Source organism: Mirounga angustirostris, unplaced genomic scaffold (assembly GCF_029215605.1).
Source record: "Mirounga angustirostris isolate CCGP_5_RB_7025 unplaced genomic scaffold, mMirAng1.0.hap1 SCAF_6, whole genome shotgun sequence".
NCBI lineage: Eukaryota > Metazoa > Chordata > Mammalia > Carnivora > Phocidae > Mirounga > Mirounga angustirostris.
In genome coordinates, this window is record NW_026991714.1 from 28,969,731 (window position 1) to 28,990,800 (window position 21,070).

Sequence of the window (21,070 nt, forward strand, 5' to 3'; positions counted from 1 at the left end):
GTGAGGGCCCTGTGAATGGCCCCAATGTTGGGAGTTGGGGGGGGGCGCAGGGAGAAGGTGTCTGGGCTCAGAGGGAGGGTAGGTGGAGTGGAAAGGGAATTGTGGCTTCTCAGAGCACTGTTCTTCTCCAACTCTGCCCTGTGCTTAAAGGCTCTAGGGCCCCCTCTTGTCCTTTATATCCATGTAAAGGCAGCTGCACTGCTCTGTCCCCTTCCCCACCCATCTGGCCCCTCCAGCCTCTACCCAGGTGCCTGGAATTGAGTGCCCCCTTTGTTCTCTTGTCTCCCTGAGCAAGCAGCTCAGGCCTCCAACACTGACCTTCTGCCCCCACGGCCACGACAGAGTGTGAGCCAGGTCCAGAAGGGTCATCTGTGGGTCATAAAAGTCAGTGGAACCGCCTTGGGGTAGCAGAGGGAGAAGCCCATCTGGGCGAGGAGCCTAGCCAGGAACCAACCAAAAGATGAATTTTAAAATGCTGCAGGGTGGAGGTGGAGGGAATTTTTGTTAGTCACCAGCAAGAATCTCCTTCAATAAAGGTTGACAAATTCACTGTTACAAATCAGAAGGGAAGCTTTCAGGGCGCTTTAAAAATATAAACCGCTAACCGCCGTGCGATGCTTTGAAGTGAGGCACTCCGCCCCGGGGAGACCTGGGCTCTTACCCCTTGCTTAGCCACCAAATCTGTGTGACCTTGGGTAGTTCCCCTCTCTGCGTCCCAGTGTCCTCTTTATGAAACGGAGGTCCCATCGAGGCTGAGGTTCTGCGACTCCGGGGGACAGAGGCTCCGGCGTGGTCAGCTTCTGGGCCCTCCTCCTCCCCGATCCGCCAATCCCGCCGGCCCCCCAGCGAGAGGGTGGACGCGAGCCAAGAGGTCCCTTTAAAGGCTCAAGTCCCGCCCCTGCTGCTGCCTCGGACCTTCGATTGGTGAATCCGGAGCGGGGCGGAGCCTGGCGCGGGCCCGGAGGGGCTGGGGGGCGGGGCCTGGGCCGGGCCGGCCCCCGCCCCCTTTGTTCGCGCTGCGGCGGGAGGTGGCTGCGAGGGTGGGAGGTGTGTGCGCGCGTGTGCCGCGCCGTGGGGAGCGGCGGGTCGCGCCGCGGGCTGTCAGCTAGCTGCGCGCCGCCACCCGATGGCGCGAGGAGACGCGCGGGCCCGGCCCCTTGGGGCCTCCCCCGGCCGCGGGTGAGCCCCTCGGCTTGCCGCCCGCGAGCATGTCACCTCCAGCCGCCGCGGCAGACTTCGCGAGCAGTGCCCGCGTCCCCGCCTCCCGCAGCCGCAGCCGCTGCCGCTGCCTGGGGCATCGGCCCCCAGACCCCCGCCCCTGATCCACGCCCAGACCCTAGAGCCAGAGGACCATGGCCGGCCAGGGGGACTGCTGCGTCAAGGTGGCCGTCAGGTAGGGACCGGCGGCGGGGCTGGGGGCGTGCGCGGAGGGGCTCTGGCTTTGTCTTGCGTGGGCGTGGGGCCGGGGGGCGCACTCCGGAGCCCGCACCCCGGGAGGAGGGGCCGGCATGGGCCAGGCAGGAGGGCGCCGTGCGCTGGACCGGCTGCCGCAGGAGATCGGCGGCCGGCGGGCTGCTGGAAGGTGGCTTTGTTTGGGTGGTAATTTCGGGCCCCTCTTGGGAGCCCTTAATGATCAGAAAATCGAATAAACAAGGAAATCCGGTATTTCACACCCAGCCCTGGCCCAGGCCGGAGCGTCTGTGTGTTTCCTCTTCGCCTACCCTTAGGGCTGCTGTCTCATACTGGGATATTGGGGCGGGGGGGAATTTTCCCTTCATCCACCCCAGCCGGCTAGTTCTGTGCTCTTGGTCCAGCTAGGAGGGCGGGAACCGGTTCCGCAGACAAAGATCGATTGATTGAGTGCAGGGACAAATGGAAGGGCTGGGATGGTGCCTTGGCCTTCCGTGGGGCGTCAAGGGCTTTTGGAGAGAACCGTGCTGGCCCTGTCCCAAGAGGAGATGGAGCTAGGGCAGGGGGGACGCGGTGTATCTTAGGTTCTACCTCTGAGAGGGCAGGAGGGTGTGACGCTGATACCCCATCTTCAGGCGCTCAGATAAGATGGAGGTAGGGTGGTGGTGCATGGACTTATCTGGGACTTGCGGTGACATCCTGACAGAATTGAGGTGGGGAGAGGACATGGCTGGGGGGCTTCTATTGGGAGGGGTACACAGAAGTGCGAAGCAGGAAATCATGCAAAGTTGAGCCATATGTGTCCTTTGTGTTGGGCTGAGACGCTTTACACCACCCCACCTCTCCTTGTTTTTGTTTAGGGTTTTCTCTTTGAGAGGGGTCTGTTGATGGGAGAGGGCCAATCTGAGACTGGTCACTGAGGCAGGGATGGTGGAGAAATACAACCATCTCTGCCCCAGCCCTGTATGATGGGGGTGGGGGTATTGGGTCCAGGGCTGGGGTGGGTCTCTGAGACAGGTCTCTAGATTCCCTGGGTTGTAGGTGACCCAGATTCCAAGAGTCCATGGAAGTCACTCTAGACAGGGCCAGAGATGACTAGGGCAAAGCTTCCCCCTCCTGCCCCAGGGCAGATGCCTGCCCCCAGGCATCTGGCCGGTCCTCTGCGGCCCAGAGAGGAGGAGGGGACGGCCGATCGCAGCTCTGGGGTCAGGGAAGGGAGATTGAGGTGCCTCCCACCCATGCATCAGGCGGCCTCAGCATCACTTGAACACAGCCTTGCTGGCCCAGAGCAGCCTGAGAGACAAAGAGGAGCCCTGCAGGTGCCTGGTGGGCTGGCCGGGGCGGGGCCAGGCTGCTGCTTGGGCTGACATTGCAGCAGGATCCTGTGGAGGTTGAGGGAGGGAGGTACAAGTGGGGGCGGGGGGGGGGAGTGAGAAATGTAAATATGACATCTGCAGCAGACTGGGAGAGTCCAAGTACATCATAAAAGGGAAATGAAGCCCTGGCCCCACTCACTGTGAACCAGGGCTGGGAAGCAAGGGACTTAGGGTGCTTGCTCCTCCCATGGGGGCTTTCCTTTAGACTCCATCTTATAGGAGAGCGCCAAACAAAGCCCCCTCTCCTACCACCACCGTCAGCCTCCCCAGACTAGATTGGGGCATGGTAAAGTGTGGGAAAGCCCCATGGGATTGGCACTTTATGCAGAGGAGTGAGGAAAAGCTGGTGTGGCCTTCTCAGCATCACCAAAAGAAGGTTTCTGAGACCCTTTCCAGAGAAGGGATTGTGCCTGCCCACTGTACCCAGTTCTTTGGGGGTGATGGGTATCATCCCTGCTTCCCACTCAGATTACTCTAGTAGTGTCCAGATGCGCCCACTCCTTGCCTCGAGTTGCTGATCTCGGATGGAGGGGTGGGGAGATTTGAACATCAGAAGAGCCAGGCTTTAGGGGGCTTCTGGAAGGTGAGGGCCCAGCCCACTTGTCCCCTCCCATTCCAGCATGAGTGCCCAGCTTGGCACACGCCAGACCTCAATGGGCAGCCGGCCGTGGAAGGCAGACAATGCCTGGACAGAACCCAGTTTCTAATCAAAGAGCTGAGTATAGGGCCAGACTAGGACTGGGGCTGGGACAGGGAGCAGATGGTGCCACTGAGGAGCTGTAGGGGAGATCCATGCTTTTGGATCCCCATCGACCCCCCATCCCAACCTCCAGAAGTCACTTGTCCCACCTCAAGGACTAGGTGGCAGGCTGGAGGAGAGTATTGGAGTAGGGCATTGTGGGGAAAGGCCAAGGCTTTGGAATTGCCAAGGGCCCAAACTGGTGTCAGGTTCAGCTGTCTGACTTCCTGGAAGTCCTTTCTTGTATCTAACTGAAGTGCTTTCTGAGTTCCCATGAGAATAACATGGCGAGCCCTGGGTCCAACTCTCGGGACAGGGAGGCCACGAATGAGACAGACTTGCTTTGGTGTGTGTGTATGCACGCATACACATGCATGCCTGTGTAAGGGGGGACGTCCTGGCAGGGACTGCTAGACTAGGTGAGAAGTGCCAGGCCCAGGGCTCTTGGCCCTATAATCACCTTGGGAAGAGGATCAAAGCTGGCTGTCTGCAAATCTCCACAAGGCAGGCAGGGCTGGGGGAGAGCCAGAGGAGGAAACTTCAGAACTGGGGCTGTGGGATAAAGGGAGAAGGTCTAGGTGTGAACCGACCCTAAAAACCCTACCCCAGGCCTCCCTGGAGCCTGGCCCATCTGCCCCTGAACATCAGCTAGTCGCCTTTGCGTGGAGATTCCTAGGCCAGCCCCTCTCCAGCCTGCCCTGTGATCCCTTTATCCATTAATCCCCTGTAGATAGGGACTCAGCTCCTGGGCCCAAGGATGGCCTAGAACCAGCCTCTCTCTACCTGGGAATGGGTGGGGGGTGAGGGGAAGGATGCTTGAGAGAGGTGAGGCTGAGCTGTGCCCTGCCCCAGGCTGCAACACAGGCCCTGCCCGACTAATGGGGGGCGGAGGGGAAGGGGTAGCTGTTAAGAAATGCAAGTTGGCAAAGTTGAAATTGCGGAAGGAAGTCAAGACACGTGGTATGTTTCTTTAAGACCCTTTCAAGCCCCCAGTTCTGAGCCCCCACCATAAGAGGAGCCCTCCATGGGTCCTAACCCCCCCAACCCCCCCACCCTCTTATCTTCTCCTGGTTTCCTTAAGCTTCTTTCCTTTCCTCGGCTGGGGCGGGGAGGTCCCTTTACAGGTCCCACATCCATCCGTGGACACTCCAGGGTGGAGTAGGGGCTGGAAGGGGCTGGAGGGACACCAGCCAGGGACCCAAGGGACAGTGTTAGATTGTACCCCTGTCCTTGCTCATTTGGGTTCTCTAGCTGTAGTTATTTCCAGAGCTTCCGGCTACTCTGAAATCTTGGTCAATGTCTGTCTAAATTTTGAATCAAAAGAACTGGTGGCTTGGGACGAAGAGACCAGAGAAGACAGAAAAAACTGCGCGAGGGTGGGATATGGGGGTGCCTTTAGAGTCCCATCCTCTGTTCTGGCAGCCCAAGGCTAGCCAGAGCCGATCAGTGCCAACGGTGCCCCATGCTGCCCGTTTATAGATCTGGGAAACCGAGGCCCAGACAGGACCTCCTGTGCCTGGAGACCTGAGAATCTTAGCGGTGGCCTCCTGCTGCAGAAATAGGGCTTATGTCATCACAAGGAAGTGGAGTGTAGTAACCACAGGCCCCGGAAACCATCCCCCCTCCACCCCCCAGCCAGCCTGCCCGACTAGCCTGAAGCTGATTGGATCTCCGCCCTTGAAACCCTCCGAATGGAGATGGGGTGGGGCGGGGGCTGAGGAAGTGGCGGAGGTGACAGGAGCCTGCCACCCTTACTCTTACAGCTCTGGGGGCAGAGGGCAGGGCTGGGGCCAGTGCAGGTCACCCATTGGCTGGGTCATGGGGCTTCCTTTCTGTTTGCCCTGCTGGGCCTCAGATTCACCCGCGGGAGAATGGGAACAGCTGGTTTGTTCTCATTTGTTCATTTGTGAAAAGCAGTGGTTTGGATGAAGTAGAAGTCATACAGCCCATAAAGGGTTGGCTCCTGAGGAGTTGATGTGAATAAAATGTTTTAAAAATAAGCCCTAACTTAAAGTGTACCTAAGAGGTGTCTCTGGTTTGAGCTTCAGTGATGAGTGTTAGGTACAGGGAAGAGTTTCCTTCCTCCCTCCCTCCCTCCCTCCCTCCTCACCGGAGCCCCACCAGCTAACTGACGTTATTCCCATTGTATGGATGAGCAAACACTCACAGCCGGTAAATGGTGGAATTTGGATCTGAACCCAGGGCACTCACTCTCCCTCCAAGCACATGCTCCTCTGACTGCTCTCAACCGCCTCCCAGTGCAGCTCTAATTAGCTCTTTGCTGTGAGTCTCTATGCCTCGGTTTCTCCATATGCCATACCCCACCTGTTGCCATAATGGCAATGTGGGAAAAGTACTTAGGAAGGTGTCCAGCGCTGTGCAGAGGGGGACGTGTCTGAATTTCCCATTCTGGGGTTGGTTAGCATGGAGCTGCCTGTCCCCTCCATGGTCTTAGCTCCTCAGCCGTGCTATTCGCTCTTGTGTTTGGGGAGCTTTTCCCTTCCCGCTGGGTAGAAGTCCACCTGTTCTCTCTTTCTTTAGATCCATGCTACTATCCCTGGAATTTATTTTCCTGCTTGAGTTCCATCTTGCCACTCTCTAGGAAAGGAAATTCTGGGGGCAGCCCAGTTTCCTCTTGCTACCTCTACATGCCCCCACACCAGTCACACGGCAGAGCCCCTGGTGTCCTGGGGTCTCCTCGCCTCACATTTTGCCCTCTAGACATAGCAGCCTGTTGAAGAAAGCCGGAGGGGCAACTGAGAGGCCTCTGGGCTGGAGAGGAGAGGATGCTTCCCTGCCCTGGGAGGTGAGCCAGGCTAGGGCTGGTTGGCCTTGGCCCCAGAGAGCTACCCCTCCATCCCTATGGGCTGGGGGTGGTGGAGCTCTGTGGGAAGGGCTGTGAAGCCCCATGGCAGGTGGCGGACCCGTGGGTGGCAGTGTCCTGACCCCCAGAATACTCCCTCTTTCACCTCCGGCTGCTCTGGGGTGTGGAAGGGAGGCAGGGCCATGGTCCCCTGTCCCCAAATACCTGAGTCTCTATCCCTCTGCCTTGCGGGGTGGAAGCCCACCATCAGGGCAGTGGTGGAGGCCACTGTCCTTTCTCTAGGCTGGCTGGTCCTGCCTGACCCTGGAGTTAAGGTGCATTGAGGAGAGCCTGGCAGTGGGGACTGGGGCCTGAGGACCGAGGACCAAGGACCAGGGCCAGTGTGCTGAGGGAGAGGCTCCCTGCTCCGCAGCGGCTGGCCTCTGCATTCCTCAGCAGGGGAGCGTCCCCAGGGCCCAGTTCCCACTGAGCTGTCCTCCACATGATGCACATGCCGCCACAGCTCTGGGCACTCCCTGCTCAGCCCCCACTCTGCAGAGTCTCCCGTCTCCTGGGAGGTCATGGGAAACCGCCGCCAGATGCCCTGAGAAGGGAGTGGGACTGCAGAGCCAAGCTGGAGCGCCGCTGAGCAGCGCTTCCCTGAGCCGGGCTCACCCCTCTTCCCAGGCCCCTGCGGCACAGGAGTTAGACCCACAGACCCACAGGAGTCGGACCGGTGGCTCAGGAAGCTCCTGGCTACTGCTCACGGCCAGGCCTGCCCGTCTTTCCAGCTACGACAGGGCCTGGCCCCCTCCCTCAGCTTCTCCTAGCATCTCCGCTCCCCAGCCTCTGACCCCTCGCCCCACTCTGCGGGGCCTGCTTCCTCTTATGCCCAGTTTCAGCCTCTCAGGGGGGTGTCCTGGGGCACAGCTGAGATCCTGATGCCCTAGGGGCCACGAACAAGACTCTACCCCAGGTTCCCTCCCCTGTCAGACTGTCTGTCCCTGGTTGTGACTCAGAAGCTAGTGGCCACGACTTGGATATACTGAAAGAGAAAGGTCAAGGACATCTGAGGAAGGAGTGGGGGCTGAACCCCAGGTGCCCTGAATCGACACCCCAAGGCGTTGTCTTGGAGTGTCTGCACCCTCTCCCTGTGCACTTGGGAACATGTTTGGGGGCAGAAGTCAAGCACAGAGGGTTGACAGACCCATTTCACCAGATCTGCTAGGGCCTCATAAACCCATGCTTTTTGACCGTCACCACAGTACAAAGCCTCCTTGTTTGGGGGTCCTAAGCCAGCCTGGGTCTTTTTCCTGAGGGCAGTCAGTCTCAGGAGGACTGTGCTGATGGAGGAGGGTCTGAGAGGCCCGGAGAAGGTCCCGTGACAGGGCGACAAGACCCTCTGGCTATCACAGGGCTCTGGTGGCTCCCCACTCCATATCCCTGCAGCTAAGAGTCAGCACCCCCAATTGGGTCTCCCCACCAGAGAGGAGCAGCTTCTCTGGGAAGATGCCTTCTCTGGGCTAAGTCAGCTAAAAGGCCCCGGGTGTCTGGAGCCAGACTCCCCTGAGAGAGCAGGGATTTTGCTTCCAGCCGCCTTCCCCAGAGCTGGCAGGCTGCCACGGGGAGGAGGAGGAGAGGATGCTCATTAGAGTGGGGGTGTAGACACCCTCTTTCTGCTGCTGAGGGGAGCTGCCTTCCTCTGGCAGGGAAGCAGCCTCCTGGGTTCTTGGCTCCATGCTTCTCCATGCTCTAGGCCTTGGCTCTCTTAACTCTACAAAACGGGGGAAATGCTTTCCCAGCAGAGTGCGCCTGGTACTGCCCGCAGCTGTCGGTAGGATCAGTCCAGGGATTCTCTGAGGGGATCATTTTTCTCCAGTCCAACCTCTCTCCTGCCCTGGTGCAGGGCTGCTCAGTGGGTGCAGCAGCATTGGGCAGGGGCAGGCTTGGCTTGCATTTCATTTCCACCATTACGAATTGTGTGACTCTGGGCTGGTGAAATTTCACTTTTCCAAGCCTCGGTAAAATGGGGCAAATGCCCTTGCTCCCCAGGGCTGTTATAACCCATTACATGTGTTCGTGTATGTAAATGAGCTCGGCACCTAGGTTCTCAAAACGTGTTAGGTATTGTCCTGATCAGACAAGGCACTGGTGTGCAGAATGCAGAGAAGCAAGAGTGGTATCAGTGACTATGATTTCTGAGGAGAAAGATTCCAAAGAATCCCAGGCTCCCCTTTCCCCTGGCTTAGCAATCTTTGCAGGCAGGAAGTTCATTTTGCTAGCTTATCTAAATCCCTGCTGCTGTAGCTGAGTTCCCTTTGATCTGTCACCGATGAGGAAGAGCTGGTCCCTGGCAGGTCACAGCATGGCTAAGTGACTCAGTGTGCCAGGCAGACTAGAGGGGAGCACCCCCCGCCCCCGCCAAACTCACTTCCACACAACAGCTCAGCTCCAGTTGACCCCTGCTGCCCCGCGGTTGGAGCCAGGCAAACCACTTGGGGCTGGGCAGAAGGGAGGTCATGGAATCTGGCCAACCTCAGGCTTGGGGGCAGCGCACCTAGAGACCAGGGGATGAACTTCCTCATTTCTCTGTTTCTCCTTGGGGCTGTTCCACTAGCCTCTGGGGGCTCCTTTTCAGGATTCCAGAAAGGCATTAAGGGTCCTATAGAAGAAAAGAGCAGATAGGCTCATACCCCCTGGGGCTTCTTACAAAGGGGCTGGTTATGGTGGTTATTTTGGCCCTCAGAGGGGTGATTCCAGCCCAAGTCCCTGGTTCTTCTCAAAGCCTTTGAGGGAGAGCCTGGTGAGAGGGTGTCTCCCAGCCTGGAAGTCCCCAAAGTGCAAATTACTCACAAGTGGGCAGCTATGCGTGCTAGTTCTCTCCAGCTCTCCTTCTGGATTGAATCTTTGGGACTGATGGCTAGTAAAGGTAGTCTTCCTAGGAGACCTTGTTATTTATTATCTATGTGACCTTGAGCCCAGTTAATTTCCTCTGAACTCTCATTTGTAAATTAGGAGCAAAAACACCCCCTTAGAACGAAATGATTTGTGTAATGATCTAGCGTGCAAAGCTTCGTAGGTACAGAGTCTAGCAAAAAGGCAGTCTTGTTCCATAAGTGTGGGAAGTTACTAACTGGGGAAGTTGAGTAAGCATAGATGTAAAGGGGTTCCAGTTGCTAGCAAAGAAAGGCATCAGGAATCACAGACCATACATCATAATTGTAAGAATTTTTTAGGACTCTGGAACAGTTCTTGGTTAGTTATTTTAATACCACAGCGTGTGACCTCTCAGTGACAAAACTCTTCAAATAGGAAGAGCCTGGGGCTGCCCCCTTAAGAGCTCCAGGAGCTCCTAACTGACTGGGGGGCAACTCAAGTTAAGAGCCCAGGGAGGGGCCCTAGCCGGCTGATTGGGTGGGACTAATTTCACCTTAGAGGCCGAGCCAACCCTTAGGAGTCCAAGGTCACTGGGCCGAGCCCCCGGGGGCAGTGATTGGCTGGCTTTGTGTGATGTCACCGAGGAAGGGGCGCGGGTGAGGGGGGCTAGCCCATCCTCCCCCCACCCACCACGGCGCGGGTAGGGTGTGGGGCGCTGGGCACGTTACCCGTCGCAGAGGGAGTTGTTCTCCTTGGCAGCCCTTCAGCATCCCCCGGGGCCTTCCTCCTCCCGGTCTCCTCTGTCCTCCCCTTCCGCCCTGTCCTCCTGGTTTCGCAAAGGGCTGTGGAAGCGCTGAGCTCAGCTCTTCCCGCAGCGCCCGGCTCGGGTTCGCGGCCTTTGTCCGGCCGCCGCCGCCGCCGCCGGGGGCACGGACGGGTGGGGGGCCGGGCCCGAGCCGCCTGCGCGTCCCTCGGCCCGGGTGCCCGCTTCCCCGGCGGTGGGGGAGGGATATGAAAATAACTACCCACATCACACCAGCTCCCACTCAATTGTGAGCAGAGGAAGCTCAGCGGCCGCGCGCCCGTGCCAGATCCTGCCTCTGAAAAGCCCTGGGCCCTTTCTCGCTCTCGCGCCCGCTCCCACCGCCGCTCGGGGCTGCGGGGTGCCAAGTGGCAAATAGACCGGGCTCTGTTCGGGGAGACTCCGGGAGCGTTTCTGCGCGGGGCTGTCCGGCCCGCCCCCTTCCCTCCCGGCCCGGACCTTGGGAAGGGATGGAGGGCGCTTTGCAGGCGTGGGGCTTGGGGTGAGAGTCGGGAGGTCCCTGGACGGAAATGATACTGGATGTGTTGTGCACAAAACTACCGATGAAATGCAGCTGGCCCGCGGGGCCATAGTTTGCCCATCTGAGCTTTTCAAATAGTGCATTAAATTATAGTTGATCTTCATTACTGAGTTTTTTTCATACCCCGTTAAGTTTTGCACTTGTGGCAAATACCTCACTTCATCCTAGTCCTGGATCTGGTCCACGGCTCCTGGGACTTGCAAGACCCTAGAAACTGGTTTCCATCCCTGATTCCCTGCCCCCATGCCCCCCAGGAAGGACGAGGTCTGTGAGTGGCTCCCACCCCTGCCACCCTGCTTTAATGGAAGCGGCCGCCTTCCCCTTTCCCGTTATCTGGGGCGGGGTGGGGCTGGCTGAGGCCACTGCTGCTTTGACGGCAGCCCACAGAAGTGACCTCACCCAGGGTGGGGCCGGGGAGGAGGCTGCTGGAGGGGAAGGTGAAGGCGTTCTTAGAAAGTTAAAACTGGGAGGAGATCTTCTAGAGAACCCAGGAGAAAGCAAGTGTGGCTCCTGAACCAGAAGAGGGTGGGGGCAGGGGCTGGTCCAGGACCCCGGACTTGATCTCCCAGCCCTCTGGTCTCCTCCCTGTGGGGTGCAGGTGTGAATGCTCTGCTGGGCAGGGTGTGGTGAGGAGGGAGCCCCAGGAGAGCTGGGACACGACGTCTGCCCCTGCTGGATGGCCAGCCCTGAACAGATGGAGCAGTGGTCCTTCCAGAGTGCCTCCCTAGCCCTGATGGAGGTGCTGTGGGAGAAAGCTTATCTATCCATGTGGGGATGGAGAGTTTCCCAGGCAAGAGGTCGCTGGAGAAGCAGAAGAGCCTGTAGGTTTCGTAGTCAGGCAGAGCAGTTGATGCCCATCTTCCCTGTATTTACTGTGTGTGTCTGACTTTAACCACTTCAAGCCTCAACTTTCCTCTCTGGAAAATGGGCATGGAAATCCTGAGCTCATTGCATCACTTAAGTGAGGTAGTCTGTAGCGGGTGCCTGGCCCAGCTAGCACATGGAAAGCACACGTAAAATCTTAATTCTCTTTTTCTTCTACCTCCGGTTACTCAATCAAGTCCCATTCCTGGGACCAACACTCTCCCTCGTCCAGGTCAGTTGCTTTGGGAATTAGTGACTCTTCCTGAGCCCATGTCCTCTGTCTCCCAGCGGGTACCCTTTTCTCTGGGTAACATTGCTCACCCATCTGTACCCTGCAAAGCTCCCTGGTGCTTCAGATGGGTCAGCCTGGGGCTGGCTGGCTCTCTCTGACCACAGAGACCCCCGCATCAAGATGTGCTGGGCCTCACGTTCCAGGATGAGCGCCGCAGGATGAATGCCTGACTGATTCCATAATTCCTGGACCCTAAAACTCTGGAGCCCCTCTTCTCCATCCCCTTGCCCAGACTGCTCTTCTGCCAGCTCTCCTATTCCTGGCAGGTGGGCTCCGCCGTGTTCTCAGGGCTGGTTGTTGAAGGAGAAGCATCCCCTCTCCCGGATGGGCTCTGCCAGGCAGGGCTTCTGCTCCCCCTCCCCTGCTCCCACTGTCTCCAGGGACCCTGATTCGATTTCCTCCAATCACCAGCACTGCCATCTGCCTGGGGTAATTAAATGGTATTTGAACTGGATCCAGAAATCCTATCACAAGCAGCCCACATGGTAGGGAGGGTGTCTTCCGGAGTTGGTGGTAGCCAGCAATGCTGGAAGCTCCTCAGAGGCTGCCCAGGCCAGACCCTTGGTTCACCTGGGAGCCCCTGGATGGCCCTGGGCAGTAAGTGTTTGGTCCTGGGTCCCAGAGGCCCAGGGGCAGAGCCAGCTCTGAGGGCCAGAGCTCCTGCTTCCTACCTGGTGCCTGTGTGCCGTGCCACGCCCCCTCCTCTGGAGCTGCGGCTGGGGCTCCCTGTGTCATGAGCCGTTTCTTCCCCCCGGCCCCCTGAGCCCTGCCTGTAGGGACACGGTAGCACAGAAATAGTGGAGAGGCAGTGCACGCACACTGTTCGAGCCCCACTCTGCCCCTCACTATCTACGGCTGGCTGGGCACCATCTCATTTCCTCCCCTACAAACCGGGGTAGTAGTATTCACCGCAGGTGTTCTCTTGAGAATCAAGAGTTAGTATATGTCAGTGCGTAGACACCCCCCCCCCCCGGGTACGTAGTGAGTGCGAATTTGTGTCAGTTGTCACTATCAGTGGTCGAGGTAGGGGAACTGCTGGCCCAGACCTCTTATTGGTGGGTCAAGTTTCTGGGTCTGCAGGTTCTAGAGAGGACAAGCAGGAATCAGCTGCTCCCTTCCCAGTCAGAAACCAGTTCAGGGGGCCACCAAGAGGCTGGGTTCTAATTTCAACTTGACATGGAACAGCTGGATAGTGTGGATGAAGGTGGTAATCCTCCATTCCTGTCAGCCTCAGTGAGGGGAGAGCCACTGACCTGTGAGGACCTGTTGACACCGAAGGGAAAACACTTCTGGAGAAAACCCAGGCTACCATCTATGGTGTGGACTTGGCCTGGTGCAGCTAACTCCCCCCAAAATGCTCCCCTGGCACTTACCCCCCTCCCCAGTCCCCTGTGACCCTCTTGCAGCAAAGTGCAGGCAACAGGCTGAGGGGAGCACCTCCCCTGGCTTGAAGCTCTGAGTGGGCCTTGGGGGCTGGGGCAGCCCCAGACAGGGACAGGATGGCGACTTGGTGGCCCTGCCTCTGTGGCGAGGTCCCCCTCCGCCCTGGATGCATGCTGGCCTGGCCCTCTCACTCTTTTCTTCTCTTGGTAAATGTTGGCTTTGGGAAAGGGAGCCTGACAAGCAGCTCATTGTGATCGCCTGGCTGATAGGGCTGGCTTGTGTGAGCCCAGGAGCATTAGTGCCTAACCCACCCCCACCCCCTTTTGCTTTAGGCATTTGGGAAGTGCTTTTCTGCCTGTCTGTACAGCGCATGCTCACTGACTCACACTTGGTTGCCATGGGGACCTTGTCATGGCAATGGCTGCTTAGAGGAGGGAGAAGAGGTGGCTGGATGGAGATAGCCCTATTTATGGCTGGCTCCCACTCAGCCCTGGTGCCACTTTTCTTCCTCTCGTAAGGGAGCCCAGCAGGAGCTGGGATTGGGCCCCTCCTGTGGCCGGCCTGGTGTCCCTTGCAGAGGGTCCTGCCCTTCTCAGCCGACTTTTGCCTTGGCCTGGTCTGGCGGCGTCGTGCTTGGTCTGGTACCTGAGAATGTTCTGCCAGGCTCTGGCATCCGAGAGGGGGCTCTGCAGCTGGAGGACTCTTGCAGCCCCTGCAGGCCTTGGCAGAAGATGGGGTCTGCTCTTTAATTCATTCCGGGGTTGGGGGGCAGCCAGGCCTGTCCCTCCCCACCCTGGTGCTGAGCCTTACCTCCCAGAAGGGGGCAAGCTGTCTTCTCTTCCTGATCTGTGGGACACTGATATCTAGGGCTCCCCTTTCAATCAGGAGTATGCGCTCTGACGTCAGACCAGAGGTTTGTTCTGTCACGCCCCCTACCCACCCCCCTCCCGTACAATCTTGGGCAAGTCACTTAAACTCTGTCAGCCTCCATTTTCTCACCTGTAAAGATAGGCAAATAATATGTACCTCACGGATTTATAGTGAAGAATACATGAATTCATTTATGTAAAATACTTTTAACCTGGATCCCATACGTAGAGTACTTGATAAATGTTAGCAACCGCTCAATAAATGTTTGGGTGGAGTGGATATTATTCTTACGATTAGTATTACTGTATTGTTATAAAAGTTGCCTTGGTCCTCTGGGGAGGCTCCTGAGCTTCCTTCCTTCTCTTCCAGCTTCTGGGGGCTGGAGGGGGCCTGGGGAAGTGGAAGCATGGCAGGCAGCGTGAGGGAGGAGGGCACCGCAGTCCCCCACCGGCTGGGTCTGACCCAGGGCTCTCCCCACTTCCTGAGCAGGATTCGGCCCCAGCTGTCAAAGGAGAAGATTGAGGGCTGTCACATCTGCACCTCTGTCACCCCCGGGGAGCCCCAGGTCCTTCTGGGGAAGGACAAGGCCTTCACCTATGACTTTGTCTTCGACCTGGACACCTGGCAGGAACAGATCTATTCGACCTGTGTGAGCAAGCTCATCGAGGGCTGCTTCGAGGGCTACAATGCCACAGTGCTGGCCTATGGGCAGGTAAGCCGCCTGCACTCCCACCCGTGGCCCCTCCAACTCTGGTCTCCCCAGCTGGTGGGAGAGAGCGCCCCCTCCCCTTTCAGACCGGTGGAGATGGAGCTGCGGTTTTGTCTATTGTCCCAGCATGCTGCCACGCTGGAGGGAGGCTGTCACTCCGAGGAGACTCCCTCAGGGTGTGGCTTGGGGACCAGGAGGGGCCGGTGACCTGGGTACGTGGTAAGGGAAGTCCGCCTGGCCAGGGGTCCCCAGGCTTGCTGGTGGCCCCCCGAGGGTGCTAACACCCTCATTCCACCCTTGCTGATGCAGACAGGGGCCGGGAAGACATACACGATGGGCACCGGCTTCGACACGGCGACATCGGAGGAGGAGCAGGGCATCATCCCGAGGGCCATTGCACACCTCTTTGGGGGCATTGCAGAGCGCAAGCGGCAGGCACAGGAGCGGGGTGTGGCCGGGCCTGAGTTCAAAGTCAGCGCGCAGTTCCTGGAGGTACTGTGGCCTCGTAGTGGGGGCGGGAGGGAGATTTGGGGGACAGCAAGACCATGGAGGTTGGGCTTACCCCCAGGACAGTGGAATGAGCCTAGGCAAGCCATGGCAGCATCTATAGCTGCTGAGGATCCTGCTGCTGGAAATATCCAAGCAAGAGCTAGAAGACCTCTTGGTGGGACACTCTGAAGAGGCTTCCTGTGTCAGAAGGGGCTTGAGCCACTGAGAACCTTTAAGATCTCTTCAAACCCTGAGTGATGGTCAGCTCTGACACTTATTAGCTGTGTGACCTTGGGCATGTCGTGTCACCACTGCATGATGGCTAGAATATCTAATTCCTTGTGGGTGCTGTGAGGATGGCATGGAAGCATGTGCCTGGCACGTAGTGAGAACTCTAGTTGCTGCCCATCCTTCCAGCCTTGGCCAGGTTGCTCCCCAGCCTCAGAGCAGTCTGCCTTGTCCCTTTCTGGCCCAGGTCCTTACTGACCCTCCTAGTCTTCTCTGACCTCAGGGGAGGGAGGTCCTCCAGAAGGAGCTTTTCTTTGCAACTGGTCCTGCCTCTCTCTGGGAGAATGTCTGTGTGCCAAGCCAGGCTTTTGGCATCTGGGGACTTTGCGGGTAGAGGAAGGAATCTTTGGCCTATCGAGGGGCCTCTCAGAAGGGTCTCTAAGAAAGCAGGTGTTCTAGATACTTCTCATGAGTGCCTGACTTGACCAGGCTCCTCCTTTAGGACACTTGAACCAGGTGGCCTCAGTTCTCAGCATCTGAAACCCCAACCCATTGACCTCCCCCACCCCCCCGGCTCTGGGTCATTTGCTGGGTATGGGGCTGCCCTGGGCTCTGACTGTACGCAGGTTGTCCTCTGAGGGAGGGATGTGGCTCGAGCCCTCTCTAGGGTTTCCATGGCCCACCCTGCCCACTGCACCACTATGACTACCTCCTGGCTACTCAGAGTGGCTGCTTTCCCCTTAGGGGACCCTGTATTTTAGACTCAAGAGTTTTTCTTTGTCCTCCTGGACTTTTGCTTCTGATAAAGTGACTACCTCTGTGTGTGTGTGTGTGTGTCCTACTGCTGTGTATCTCTATAAGCTTTCCCATCTCGTTGTTTTCTTCTTTTCTCTATCCTGTTGCCATGGGGATCCCCAAAGAGTAGGGCAGTTCCTAGAAAACTCATGCCCAAGGGTGAATCACAAGGGGTTAAATGATGCCGGTGCGCCTGTCCCAACAGACAGACAGACACCATGGCACCCACATCTGCACCAGTCCCTTCCGTTTCCCCTTCCCCTTCCTGTGGAGTATTTCTGTCCCTTTGAGGCATCAAAGCCTCGGATGTCGGAGGGCCGCAGCCCGCCCCTCCCCCACAGGATTCTGCTGGCTGCTGACCAAGCTGCCCGGTCCCTTTCCCCACCCCACCCCCCAGGCCCCCAGCCCCGGCTCCCTGCCTGGGGGATATCCCAGCCCTTCAGCAGGTAAAGCTCTCCCTGCCAGCGATTACAAACACAGGAATCTCCAAGGCTGAGACCATGTGAAATAAGGTGACTGCTCCTGGCCAGGCCACCTCCCCTCACCCCAAGTGGTCTCCCCAGGCTCTCCCCAGGATGCTGGGCCCCAGTGGCATGCTCTCTGTCCCCACATTCCTCCCCTACTGGGAGGTTGTCCTCACCTCAACCCCCGGGGACAATGGGGGTCAAGGCACGGTCTCTACTGGTCTCTACTGAGCTCTGTCCGTCCCCTCCCTCATCCGAAACCATGTCCCCACCCCCTTTCCCAGCCTAGCAACAAACATAATAGGATCTGCCTGATTTATGGTTCTATCTTCCTCATCTACATCTAGGACCTGAGTCCCCTTGTCCCCTTTAGGTCCTTAGTCCCCTGACAAGACTGAAAACTGCTGAATGCTGGTTCTTTGGGGAGTGGGAGCATAACCTCAATATAGTTCTGCCCAGGACCCAGCTGCCTCCGACTCCTGTCTAGGAGAAAGACCCTGGAATCCAGAACCCAGAGGGGACCAGGGTCGGCAAGTTCGCCTCCCAGAGCCTCAGTTTCCACCTCTGTAAAACAGAGCTGGCTTATAAACATGGGAAAGCCCCTCGGGGCCCCACGCCTTGTGCCACATGCACCCAGCAGCTGTTCCCCCCACCCCACAGCTCTACAATGAGGAGATCCTCGACCTGTTCGATAGCACCCGTGACCCTGATGCCCGCCACCGCAGGTCCAACATCAAGATCCACGAGGATGGGAATGGTGGCATCTACACCACGGGCGTCACTTCCCGCCTCATCAACTCCCAGGAGGAGGTGAGCATCCACTGGAGGTCCGGGGCAGGCAGGGGCCAGCTCCACGGCTCGTCTCCTGCCCTCACTTTTGCCTCGCTCCGCAGCTGATCCAGTGCCTGAAGCAGGGGGCCCTGTCCCGCACCACGGCCAGCACCCAGATGAACGTGCAGAGCTCCCGCTCACACGCCATCTTCACTATCCATGTGTGCCAGATGCGAGTGTGCACTCAGCCCGAGCCAGTAAGGAACCCACGGAGGCCCAGGAGCTGGTGTAGTGGGGGGCGCTTCTCAGAGGGGCAAAAAGAGGAAGGAGCCATGGATCTGAAGCTAGCAAATCGGGGCTTGGGGTTTGCCTTGGCCACTTGTTGATTTTTCTTTTTCTTTTTTCTTAAGCCTCAGTCCCCCACCTGTACAATGGGGGTAACCATCCCCCTATGTTTGTGAGGCTTGCATGAGAATCAGGCATGTGCAAGTACATGGTCAGATGCTCTCATATGCAAGAGGAGAGGGCGCTGCGGCCTGCCCTGCCTCTGGGCCCCGAACCCCCCCACCCCAGACAGCATTCCTGAGGGTCGAGGGCTGAGAGCAGAGGAGCCGCAAGGTGGGGCGAGGGCCAGATACATCAGCTGCTAACTTCTGCTGCAGGTCAGTGAGGCAGTGACTGGGCTTCCTGAGGGCACCGCGCCCACCAGTGAGTATGAGACACTCACTGCTAAGTTTCACTTTGTGGACCTGGCCGGCTCAGAGCGGCTGAAGCGGACGGGGGCCACTGGCGAGCGGGCCAAGGAGGGCATCTCCATCAACTGCGGCCTGGTAGGCATTCGGCGGGTCACCAGTCCCAGTGGCCAGCACAGCTCAGTCTCAGACCCTTTCCAGACCCTCCAGACCCACGGCTGCCCCGTCTTCTTTGCACCTCTTGCTGGCTGCTGGCCAGGGCACCCATATGTCACTGTTGTTAGGCCTTTGATCCTTTGCCCTCACCCTTGCCCCCAGCTTCTTGACTTCACCAAACAATCACATTGGCACGTAAACTTTCTCGGGGAGCTTGAGGGCTGCTGGGTCCTCGAGGCAGGCACGGATGGCCTGGGGGCTGTCCTGTCCCCACTGCCCTCTCCCGGACTGCCTCTCGAGTGCCAGGGTCTGTCTCCCACAGTTGGCCTTGGGCAACGTGATCAGCGCCTTGGGGGACCAGAGCAAGAAGGTGGTGCACGTGCCCTACAGGGACTCGAAGCTCACTCGGCTTCTCCAGGACTCGCTGGGGGGCAACAGGTACCCTACAGCCAACAAGGGGTAGGGGAGGAGGGAACCTTCTGGAGAATCCTGATGTGAGGGTTTGATTCATGAGGGCCTTGTGGGTGAGGAGGCCTTCCTACTGCAGCCTGTGGGCTTCGGAGACAGGAGCCTTGAGATGCTGCATGACCTTTGGCCAGTATGGTCAGACTGTTTCCTTGTCTGAAAACAGGGAGAGATAGTCTTGAAGTGATAGAGCCCAAATGGGGTAATGGATAGAAGCCACTAAGGAAATACAGAGCTGTGCCCGGCAGTGACATATCACCCTGTCAGCCGCCTTCACTGTGGGTTGGAAGGAACCCCGTGGCCAGGTGGTCCAGGTGCTGCCCTGGTGAATGCCCAGGTCCTTAGGCCATTAAGACAGTAGGGGAATGGGTTGGGAGCAGGGGCCTCTGCCCTGGAGCGATGCTTCTGGGGGCTTGGCTGTGCCCCTCAAACCTCACTCTCCTACTGCACCCCCCCAGCCAGACCATCATGATTGCCTGTGTGAGCCCCTCAGACCGGGACTTCATGGAGACGCTCAACACACTCAAATATGCCAATCGGGCCCGCAACATCAAGAACAAGGTGGTGGTGAACCAGGACAAGACGAGCCAGCAGATCAGCGCCCTGCGGGCCGAGATTGCTCGCCTGCAGATGGAGCTGATGGAGTACAAGGCGGTGAGCACACTCCCAGGCACGGTGGGCCCGAGGTCTTCGGCACGCCTCCCACCACTCCCTCACCTCCCCACCCATTCCCCGCCGCTTCCTGAGTATTGGCTCTGTGCCGGCCATGATGAGGGGGCTCACCTGGGTGAATCGAGCACAGTCGGAGCTCCCGGGGTGTTAGCACCTAAGAGCAAGGAAGGCACTCAGCTGTTCTGCAGCATAGCTCTGATGCCCAGGACAGACGCTCTGCCTTGTGCTTTCATGTCCACTGACTATGCTGCGTTGGACCAGATGAGACTCCTAGACTGTGGTACAGAATAAGAATAATTGATGGGGACCACATGAATAGTCCAGTGCACCTGGGAGCAGGACAGAGGAGAGAGCTGGCCCTCTTCACTCAGGTGCTCAGTCAGGGAAGGCCTCACAAAGGAGGGGGCCTTTTATATAGATTTTGAAAAATGGATAAGATATCATCGAAAGCAAGTGGAACAGGCATTCTTGGATGCAATCAAGCCATGCACATAGGAACAGAGATGGGAAAAATGGGTGCTTCTTGGGGAAGTGTCTAATTCCATATGACTAAGGCAAAAGTCAATGGCTGCTGGTAGCCCATGGTGTGAATCTGGTACACAAACGGGTTTTGGTTTGGCTTGCCCTTTGTTTTAAAAGAATGCAATTTAGTTGCCTACCTTTCTGAAAATCAGGGAATTTCAGTTTTTCCTGAAAAATGTGAAGACCTAACAACATATAGCACTACGTTGTCTAGAGTGGCATAGTTGCTGACCCTTTGAGACTGAGTCTGTGACTCTGTTAACTCTAGTCCCCACCGCTCCCTGTTGTCTTGTACTCAGACTCATTTATGCCACTGCCTGGGGCCCTTAGGGTTTTAGCCCTTGGGTCAGCACTTATGGTGATACGAAGGTAGGCAGTGGAAGGGTAAGTCAAGGTGAGATTGGGGAAGGCTGGAATGGCTGGTTATAGAATTTGGACTTGCTGGTTGTCAGGGAGAGCCCTGGAAGACAGGAGCTGTGTCTTAGGAAGCACGGGGTGGGGACGGGGAGATTGGCGGGGCTGCTAGGTGGATCATCAACCCTTCCCCGCCCTGCAAGCTCTAGCTGCTGACTGCTCCCTGCCTGCCCCTCCTCCCAGGGCAAGAGGGTGATCGGGGAGGATGGTGCCGAGGGCTACAGCGACCTGTTCCGGGAGAATGCCATGCTGCAGAAGGAGAACGGGGCACTGCGTCTGCGGGTGAAGGCCATGCAGGAGGCCATCGATGCCATCAACAACCGTGTCACTCATCTCATGAGCCAGGAAGCCAATCTGCTCCTGGCCAAGGCTGGTGAGTCGGGGTGCACCAGGCCAGCTCGGGCACCCAACAGGCCGGGACCCCCGCTCCCCATACCTGCCCTAGGATATTAGGCAAGCTGGGCCAGCCAATCAATTCACAGAGTAATGCATTTATGAATTTTTTCCAATTGATTTTTTTAAAGATTTATTTATTTGAGAGAGAGAGAGAGAGGCAGGGGGTGGGCAGCAGCAGAGGGAGAGGAAGAGAGAGAATCTCAAGCAGACTCCCCATTGAGCACAGAGCCCACGTGGGGCTCAGTCTCACGACCCTGAGATCATGACCTGAGCCGAAATCAAGAGTCGGATGCCTAACTGACTGAGCCCCCCAGGGCCCCCCCAGTTGATTTTAAACCTT

General features: G+C 57.8%; 1 protein-coding gene across 1 annotated transcript in view; it reads left to right on the plus strand.

Moving 5' to 3' along the window:
- Nucleotides 1-1,027: 1,027 nt before the first annotated feature.
- The window catches only part of KIF21B (kinesin family member 21B), a 48,573-nt gene continuing 28,530 nt past the window's right edge, over nucleotides 1,028-21,070 (plus strand). Inside the window, exons 1-9 of the mRNA XM_045877070.3 lie at nucleotides 1,028-1,393; nucleotides 14,447-14,669; nucleotides 14,976-15,158; nucleotides 17,303-17,452; nucleotides 17,536-17,670; nucleotides 18,076-18,243; nucleotides 18,584-18,699; nucleotides 19,185-19,380; nucleotides 20,518-20,707. Of these exons, the coding sequence (XP_045733026.1) occupies nucleotides 1,353-1,393; nucleotides 14,447-14,669; nucleotides 14,976-15,158; nucleotides 17,303-17,452; nucleotides 17,536-17,670; nucleotides 18,076-18,243; nucleotides 18,584-18,699; nucleotides 19,185-19,380; nucleotides 20,518-20,707 (1,402 nt within the window). The 5' untranslated portion in view covers nucleotides 1,028-1,352. The remainder of the gene's footprint in view (nucleotides 1,394-14,446; nucleotides 14,670-14,975; nucleotides 15,159-17,302; nucleotides 17,453-17,535; nucleotides 17,671-18,075; nucleotides 18,244-18,583; nucleotides 18,700-19,184; nucleotides 19,381-20,517; nucleotides 20,708-21,070) is intronic.